At 39.6% G+C, this 9,668-nt stretch overlaps 1 protein-coding gene across 10 annotated transcripts in view; it reads right to left on the bottom strand.

The window, feature by feature from the left end:
• Nucleotides 1–950: 950 nt before the first annotated feature.
• Nucleotides 951–9,668, bottom strand: part of SYT1 (synaptotagmin 1) — a 329,787-nt gene continuing 321,069 nt past the window's right edge. For 9 of the 10 annotated variants that reach the window (XM_030289361.4, XM_030289381.4, XM_030289386.4 and 6 more), the window contains 2 exons: nucleotides 8,360–8,493; nucleotides 951–4,054 (listed from right to left, as the gene is read on the bottom strand). In XM_030289361.4, the coding sequence (XP_030145221.4) occupies nucleotides 3,848–4,054; nucleotides 8,360–8,493 (341 nt within the window). In that variant the 3' untranslated portion in view covers nucleotides 951–3,847. 10 annotated transcript variants of the gene reach the window in all.

Here is a 9,668-nt window from a genome sequence, read left to right as displayed (position 1 = left end):
GCTGGATCTTCATTTGGTAGGTTCATATTCTGAAAAGCAGGTCACTGGGTAAAACTGAACTGGCAGCCTGGAATGGAAATGTTAAAGCCTAAATAAATAAAAAAGGGCTGTTAGAGTAATCAAAAATAAACTGTTTTAATCTTTTGCTTTGCATAACTAACAGGCAATTAACTTTCATTGACTCATGATGTGAAAAGTGATTGAGAGACAGATACTTTGCTTTGGTAACAGTCTGACAGTTGGGGAGAATGTTTTTCTTGACAGTTGATTAGGGGTTAAATGAGCTGAATAAAATTGGTAATTTTTGCTGCTTTCCTCACTTAGTATATAACAGCTATTATACAAAGCAGTTTTCTTTACATTAGTTGTAATGACTGACTTTAATTATTCTGTTGAAAGAACTGGTTTTGATTGACAAAGATATCTTCTTGGTATTCTTAAGAGTTACAAAAATGGTGCATATAGAACCTGCAATACCTTCTCCCTGCTGCCCCTTTCCCCCATAGTTTAAGCACTTATTTATTGATCTTTAGTCTACAAGAGGTTTAATTTTATGGTAATCCCAGAAGTAGCACATGGATGTAGGTTAAAATATACCATCTCTCTCCCCAGCTTTAGCACAATTGTCTGGAAGAATACTGATGTGCAAGCAACTACTTGGGAGTTTTTGTCATGGTCATGTTTTGATAGAGGATGATGTTTTTTGAGGCAAATAATCAGGCTCCTGGGTAAACAAGGTAATAGTGCTTCATCTGCAACAGAGGTGGAGAATTCATCTACTGTAGCGCTGCTGGCTGTGACTGTCTTACTGATGAAAGCAGCTTTTCACAGCCCCTCGAAACGTGCTGAGCTATTTCACTTGTGACACTTCAAAGTATGTGATTGTGTGAAAATCCTGAAGTGAATTGTTCTTTCAAAATTTTAGATCAAAAGAGAAATGCCAGAACATCAACAGGAAATAAAACATTTTTATTGAATATCTGTGTAATATGTATGTTATTTTAACGACAATTGGAAAACTCTACTGTGGGGAGTCACTACACAAAGTGAAACAAAATATAAACCACCTCATCAAAAATGAAGGTAAAATACGGCTAAAGTTGTCAGCTCGCGGGCCACGAGCGATATGGCAGGATAAAACACCCCAAACATTTCTACAAGATACAGAGAAAACCCACACAGAGAAACACTCAAGCAGGCAGTAAATATACACAAAGGCAACTAGGATCTTTCTACAGCATCAGATTCTAATACTTCACACAGCTTTGTCAGAAAGGTACATGTGGCTTCTTTGAGGATGAAAAATGTCATCTTGGTTACACGGCAGGTTCAGTCTCTGAGAATCTTTGTACCTTACAAACCAGTTCTAGGGTGACGTTCAGTCTGGCAGTGTAGGAAGAGAAAGCATTAATACCGTAACACAGTAGTTCAGTCCTGGCACTTTGAACCTGCAGCTATCCTGAATGAGTAACTGAAAGTTGGAGACCATGAAGCTCTTAGACTGGAAAGCTGACTGTCTATTTCTTCTCTTTGGTGGGGTTTGGTCCTTAAGGATAAGATTTTAAAATATTCCAGCTTGATGCTTTGCATGTATGTGCCTGTTTCTGTCAGAAAATGTCTCGCTTGTGTTTTTTCTATGTTTCATGTAAAAAAGAAAAAAATGGATCTTGCTATTCTCACTTTTGGAGGTGGGGAGAGATACAGGCTTTTACTCTCCTCCCTGTACTTAGCTGCTGCTTTTACCCTCAAAGTACTGAAAACCAGGGATGCTTGGCCATCCCTGCACTGACCTCTGAGACTGTCACACCTCTCCCAGAAGCAGAGCCTTGGGGGAGGCTGTGGAATTTAGTTCGCAGTGCACAGTTCTCCAACTACATTCATCTTTGTTAGACACAGAAGATTGATAAGAACATTAATGGTTAATTCTCATGCCTCCCTCCAAAAGCAATAGCATTTCCACATTTCTAGGGTAATTTGCATTGCTGAAAATAATGAACTCTTCAAAAGCATTATAAATATATTCACAGCTTGGAAAGATAAGCGAGGGGCCTCCAAGGACAGTACATGAGCTAGAGATGATGCCCTGAATGACTTGATGAGATGGTACAGCGGAGGTGCCATGCTGGGGAGCTGTAAGATGACTCTACGGGAAAGCAGCAGGGGCGAGGGGGCTTGGAAACGTAGAATATTGCACAGGGCTCGACAAAATGCTGCGTGGTCAACCCATTCACTAGAGCATCCTTGTCCCCTGCATAGCTCTCCAGTTCTACATTGGTCCGTAACAACTGGAACTGCTTGTGCTATGCGTTCCTTCGGCAGTGCAGTAGAAGGGAATGGCAGTATTATTACAATATCACTACGGAATAAATTGATTGCTATCCACTGAGAAAACTACATTTCTAAGCACACACGGCAGTCACAGTGATACACAGAGCAGTCTTTCAAGACTCTTATGGAATGACTAATAGCTTCATAATAGTGCCATTTACTACATAGTAACATTTAAAACATTTAAAAACTCCTCCTGAAACGAGCATCTAGTATACAGAAGAGGTTGCTTCAGTTCTCTAGAACTTGTTCTTTGTTTTCACTTTTTTTTAAAGGACAAATTAAAACTTAAGTATAAATAGTATATAAAAGGTCACTAGCTGTTCTCTTTTGGCTTACTTTGAAGTGCATTTAGAACTATGGCTAAATTTTGTCATCTTCTGATGGGATTACAATACTGTCTGTTTACCATGAAACTATTTTGTATAATAAACTCACACAGCTGTGTCTAAAAAATATTCTGCATTCCTTCTAATCTGAGTTAGTATCATAAAATATTTTGTTACAAAGTCTAATGTGCAAACTCATTATAATGTGAAATCGTGGATGGAATTCACAGTATGCAAATTTTGTATAAAGGTGATAATGGAGAGCTACTCTAGTTTTCATGGCAGCATTTTACTACAGCTGCATTTCCCTCTTCCCCCTCCCTGCACTTCTGCAGTGGTCTGTCTTCGTAGGTTAGATGAAATTGCTGCCTCCTGTGGAACTGCTTCCTCAACTTTGAATCTAAAGCCATTTCAGTCTGTTATGTGTTTGCTTTGGAATATATACAAAAAAATTGTATCCTGGCTTCTGGCTACATCTCCATGAGGTCAGCCATGGAACTGCTCAGATCATGCTAAGTTGCCTGTGAAAGAAGTCTACCCAATTGGATTTGCCTCTCTAAGATTCACTGTGGACGTGAAGTGTGCTATTAGGATGGTCCACTTGAAAGCTCAGATTTAAGTTGTCCTTTAAGATGTCAGTGTAACACTACTAGTGCCTTACAAGTTGGATATTTTTTTTTCTGGAATGCAGACGATACAATAGTTACCCTATAATATAGTATCAGCTCTCCTATATCTCAGTCAATTTACATAATTTAAAATAGAACATCTTATTAAAAACATCTAGATATACACAGATTAGGAAACGCTTACAACATACAAATACACAAACTAGAAATAAATTCTCAGCATACTGATGTATATATACAACTGTGTGATACAATAAATAATTTCTGTCATGCTCTATCTACACATCATATTGCTTAAAAGAAGAGTAGATCTGGGGCGGGCAGTGGTGAAATGAAGCGCCTTTAAAAGGCTCTCTACATTTAAATTTGTGCAAATTAAAATGGGAATTTTAAAGTACAACTGATCTGTGTCAGGAACACATGGCTGGAAATGAAAGGACCTATATTACTGAGGTATTTACAGATACTGGCTAAAGAGCACTATGTGGGCAAATGCAGAAAGGCTTCTTCGTCTTTTTCTTTTTCTTCTTCATAATTTAATTTAATTTAACTTAATTTAATTTACTTCTTGACTGCCAGCATGGCATCTACCTCCTCCTCGGGCTGTAGGGTGTGCCACTGTGCAATGGGCCGCCGGGGGTTGGCCAGCATGTCTGACCAGTGCCGCAGCTCCGCGCCGGTGCTGTTGTAGCCCACAAAGACTTTCCCGATGGCATCATTCTTGCCAATCTTGTCATAGTCCAAAACAGTCACAACAATTTGCACTTTCTGTAATGAGACAGAGAAAGAGCAGTGAGCATGACAGTAAGGGGAAGGTTAGAAGGGATGAATGTGAGGACAGCCAGCCATGGAGAAGTCATCAAGGGGGAAGTGTGTGACAGCTGGAGTAGATTCCTCTAATGAGAAACAAATTCAAACTTTTGTTTTTTCTTCCTGTGGGCCTTCCAAATAAAAAGGTTTACAACCTCCCTGTTAGCTTGAAACTTGCCCCCTTACATTGAATAGCTTTGTATGGAAATCGAGATGATTGTTTTTCCTTTAACAGATTAAGAACTTACTACTACAACTATTACAACTTAATTCAAAAGTTGTGCAATTTTACACACTCTTAATTTTTTAAGTAAATAAGTTAAGAACTAAGTTCAGAAATGGCTCTATGTTTGCAATGCTGTACTCAGTTCTGTTAGTTGCTCTTCTACTTCTTAGCAACTCTTACCCATCCATATCCATCCAGTATGCTAGTCAGGTATTTTCAGATAAATTCAGAAGACAGCCCTTATGGTTACTATACACACAAACACACACACAAAAAAACACACACGAGTGTGTTCTCATCTCTATGCACATGTGTGTGCACTTTGTGCACATGTACAAACACGTGTGTATACTGTGTATATTCTGTATATTTACAGAGAAATCTAGAAAACAGGTTGGCTGCTTAAGGGAGTTGGAATGGATGTATCAACCCCTGGTGTTTCAGGGCTCTGACATACTGGCATAGCCTATGACTGAGCTGATGCTGGAGTGTCACTTCTGTAGGAATGGTGACCTCTGGCAAACAGGGTTAAACAGGTCCCACATGGTCTGTGTGAGTCCATCTGCCACAGCTCATAGGCAATTTTCCATCCATTTACGCTGAGACACACTGGGAGGTGTTTGAGCCAGGCATTTATGTTTGTAGTTGTCTGCACATACACACAATTCCTCTCTTTCAAGTCTTTAATATTTGTCAGAAGAGCATAAACAGCTCTTTCTTCAGCGAGTGGTGTTCTCTCGCTACAGCACTTGGGACTTCCACTCTTATTTTACGAAACTATAAACACTTCTCCTTATAGAGCATTATTTTTAATGATGAGCATACAGTTCTTTTCCTGATTCCAGTGTCAGCTTCCTGAAGCTGAAGAAGAAGAAATTCTTCTTCCTGAAGAAGAAATGCCCTGAAATACATTTCCAGAAAAATCCTCCATTCTCTAGAATTAGGGTCTTGAATTTAAAGCTTTAAATATATTTACAACCTGGACCTCTTACTAGAATGATTAATTTCAGGGCTTGTAATAGGATAATCTTTTAGAAGCAGCAAGACCAGGGTCATGAGGTTCATTTTATAAAATCCATTTCCTTACAGGATTGTACAGTTCACTGAGCCAGAGAAAGAGATGATTCCTGCAGGCACTTAAGTATTTATATAGTTGCTGATGACAAAAGTATATATCTAACTCAAGATTTTCCCTCCCCAGAGCACTCACGATAAAAGGCAACATTCTGAAGCAAGTATTTCTAGATGCCAGAATTACATTTCAGTGTTGCTGTTTGCAATACACTCACTTTTAATGGTACCTCCTCAAATGAACATTTATGTTTTAGATACATGGTACACTCACGATATAAAAAGTAAGTATGAGACTATTTGTTTGCACTACAAAAAAATGCTTGCCTAATGTACCTAGAGGCTTGGGGATAGTTATTACTGTATATTTTTTAAAAATGTTAATCATAAGACAAAAAATGAGCACTGTAAATGAAAGACCCTTTTCCTTGCTCTACAAAGATGTAAAGAACAGCCAGCTCAGATAATTAACTTGGAGATGATTCTCCCCTCCTGATCTCCGGACTAAACCTACAGAGAAATGTGAGCATCCCTTCGCTTTTGTACCACATATTAAAGGAGCAGCTGCATGGCTAAACCCAAGAGGTGGTAGTAGAAAGAACTGCCTCTCCTCATAAACATTTGGATTAGCAGTTTCAGTTTCCATGGTGTGATTAAGCCCTTTGGACTGAGAGGGCCTGGAGACATCCCTGCCTACAAAGTCTGTCTGTTTTGCATATGGCAAAACATGTGCCTGATCTGCCAGTAGCAACAGGATTTGACTTCCCTGTGGTGTTCTCCCATTACCCTTGAAGACATGACTTTCTTTCTCTTAAAAGCCAGAACCCATAGTCACTGTAAAATTGTTGAAAATGCTAACGTTTGGCTCCTTTAAAATTACACAGATGTACTGCTACTGACCTGCTTTCCTTCCATGGCCTCTCTTTATTCTCCAACAATCAAGAAACTCGTGTAACTTTTATTTTTTGACAGTGACTGTTTGCTTAATGACTTTTATATGAATAGCACAGGTCACAATGATTCCTACCATAGTAAGTCTAAATAACATTTAAAATAAGTTTTTCTAATGCTGAAATCACTTCAGCATCCGTCATGAAGTAGACTAAATGTAGTCTTTTATAACTAACTCAAAATATATTGGCAAATGACCAAAGTTCATAATTGCAGATTTAAAATTGGCCTATATAGCAGGGTAGATAGCTAAAAGGTAATTCTAATAAACTTACTAAAAAAAAGGAAGGCAAAAATTTAAACCTCTAAACAACAATACTTTTAAAATCAACTACATGCACCTCAAAAAATGACTTTGAATTAGAAGGCAAAATGGTAAAGTACAAAAAATGCACCATGCCATGCCAAAACTCTGATAGGGTAATTTAGAGGTAACCATTCCGCTCCTCAATCCTATCCCTATTTGTAAATCAAGATACTCACTGCCTAAACTGCCACTTGACTTGACTAATCTCTTTTTGCCTCTGGGTCTTTGATCCTTGTTGTGAAATCTTTCACAAGCACACAGACCAGCTTTCATTAAAATCCAGAGAAATTACCCCCACTGGATTTCACACTTTTTGATTCCTAGAATCCATAGACACCTGTACATGCAGTAGGGCACAAAGAAATTCTAAATGGACTAGTCATGCATCCAAGTCACTGTGCCCATGCTTCACCTTGTCTAGTTTTAATAACTTTGTTAGTAACCAAGTCAATAAAATGCAAGCTACCTTTCGGTAGGCCTTGGCTGCTGGGCTTCTCTCCAGCCCAGCTGCTATCAAAATACAAGATACACAATGTGAAAACCCATACCATGCTCTCATCTAATGAAGAGGGAGCGCCAAGTTTTTTCCAAGCAATTTAAACACATTAAAACTTTTCAACAACAAGTTTAAAAGCATGGCACCTAATTTATACCATGACCTCTCCTACAATCCACAGGAGGATATATTCCCAGATGTTTTAAATTATGGTTATTTAAACTGGGATGCCCATGAAAGGACCCTTTCCCCACTCAGCTCCACCCAGAAAAGCTGTTTTATTTCTTAACATCTCCACAGTCCTGGGGCTCCATGACCAGGTGGGAAGCCAGCATGCAGTTCTTTTCCCACATGCCTCCTGAGATGGTTAAAAAAAAGCTTCTCTCTTCAGATAAAAGACAGTTAGCATCAAAAGAAGTTAATTCTCTCTCATGAGAGATGGTTTGCCTCACAGTAGCTCAAAGATAGGCAACTGAGTCCCTGAAAAAAATACCAGGACAATGCTTTGTCCTGGACTTTCCCACTGCTACTGTAGGTGACTTCCATCTCACTGTGCTGACTTCTGAAACCTTTAATTTTAGGTACTGAGCTCTGGGAGTAACATCTGGACAACTGCTGTAGCTCTCCTGAGGCACTAAGAGAACAGGCACTGCAGTACTGACCCCTGAGATTCTCAGATGCCTTTTTCAAAGGGACACAGGAATCACTGAAAAAGTTTACGAAGTGTAGTGGATAACAGAAAAAAAAGCTCTGTATGAATTAGGTGTTTTACTTTAAAGGGGTGCTGCAGTGCTTTCAAAAACCAGGGCAAATAAATAAATGCATAAGGAACACAAATTTATCTGATAATGCCAATTTATTATTTTAAATAATTTAGCGAAATATGTTATATATGGCTTTTCTTTTATCCCTACACCTTTTTGCTGGCACATTCCTTCCCTATCTCCCTGTGGATTTTTTTTCCCCAAATCCATTTCTGTTAACAGAAAATGTCAGTTATCCATTTCTCACTGATGAATCAAAGCTTCCTAAGTACTTCACATTTCATCATTTCCCTCTTGAAGCAGTCACACTCATCTAATGTAGCACAGGGCTGGCACCTAGGTGCTAATGAAGGCATACACATGTGATAATTAACAAGATTCCTGTTAAATATTTATAAGGGCTGAGAAATGGAATACAGAGGAAAGAAAAAACGCTGTTTGACATTACCTGAATTTGCTCGAATGGTACTTCAAAGCTGAAAGACTCATTGTAGTAGGGATTCAGAGTGTTCTTTTTAATTGTAGTCTTTTTCTTCTTCAGCCTCTTACCATTCTGCATCAGATGGATCTTCACGTAGGGATCTAAGCATTCAAGAGAAGAGGTAGAGCTAAGAAGGAGAGTTCTACAAATTTTAATCCCATAGATGTAGGAGTAGATTAAAAAAACCAAAACCAGACAACACTGACACCTCGTATCTAAACAAGTTCTTAATTTCTACTATAGTAAATCTTCTGTACAATTGTGAAGTATTTGTGATGGAAAAAGCTACAAAGTATTTATTGCCTTATTGCCTTAACATCATGAAGGTGGAGTAAATTCCACCTAACTTTGTTACACAGCTTATTAACCATCCTGCAAGCATTTCTTAGCAATGGTTTGAGGGGTGGCTTTCCCAAGACCTGCGAGTGCTGCCAAATGCACACAGCAGGTACAGAGCTGGCACGGCCCCATGCGCTACAAGCGCTACAACCACCTGGCTACTATTCCCATCACTCCTTGGGCAGGTGCTGTGCCATGGCTCTCCTGTCCTCTGACCTCCCTGGTGAGCTGTGACTGACAGGGCCCAGCGGGGTCCAGCACTGCCTGGCAGGAAAGGACTCTGTCCCTTCCATACCAACTCTCTGCCTCGGTGCTGCACACGACCAGAGTCCATGGGGACCACGGAGCTGGTGTAAATTACAGACTGGCTTTGCCAGTCTCTATTGAATTCCCACTGTCATTTCAAATGGCTTCTGGTGGCAAAGGAATGGAACTCATTTGGTACCTAATCAGGTGTTCCTTGTGCAAGCAAAACTTTCCTGCATATTACAGCGCTGATGAGGTATCTCCGTGATGATAATTTCAATGGAAGCTTTGCCTGCTTAAAAGAATAACACTGTGACATTACAAGAGCCATGTGGCTGTCTGGACAGTGAACTAACATTCTTCCATGGAGCTAGTAATTTGAAGTACCCTCTCTGAGTTAAACTATTTTTCTGTTTAGGCTTAACACAAAGCTACATTTGAGGCATCTCAAGCTCATACTTTTCAACAACCTGTATGGTACTGTCACCAAAATTTGGGCAGGTACCTCTCTGGCTTTAGGCAGCTGACTTGTGATGTAGATCAAGGCAAGCTTCCCTTGAGTGAGCTGGCAGGAGCTATATAAAATGCCTGCCAGACATAAGTCACCTGCAGCATAAATAAGGGAGCCTGAATAATGCAAACTATTGAAGGAGAGGGCTTCTCCTTTTCCTCCTGAGAAAAGGCTGGGGCT

This window comes from Taeniopygia guttata, chromosome 1A (assembly GCF_048771995.1).
Source record: "Taeniopygia guttata chromosome 1A, bTaeGut7.mat, whole genome shotgun sequence".
Lineage (NCBI taxonomy): Eukaryota > Metazoa > Chordata > Aves > Passeriformes > Estrildidae > Taeniopygia > Taeniopygia guttata.
Note: the sequence above shows the minus strand (reverse complement) of the source record. Positions and strands in the feature narration are given on the sequence as shown.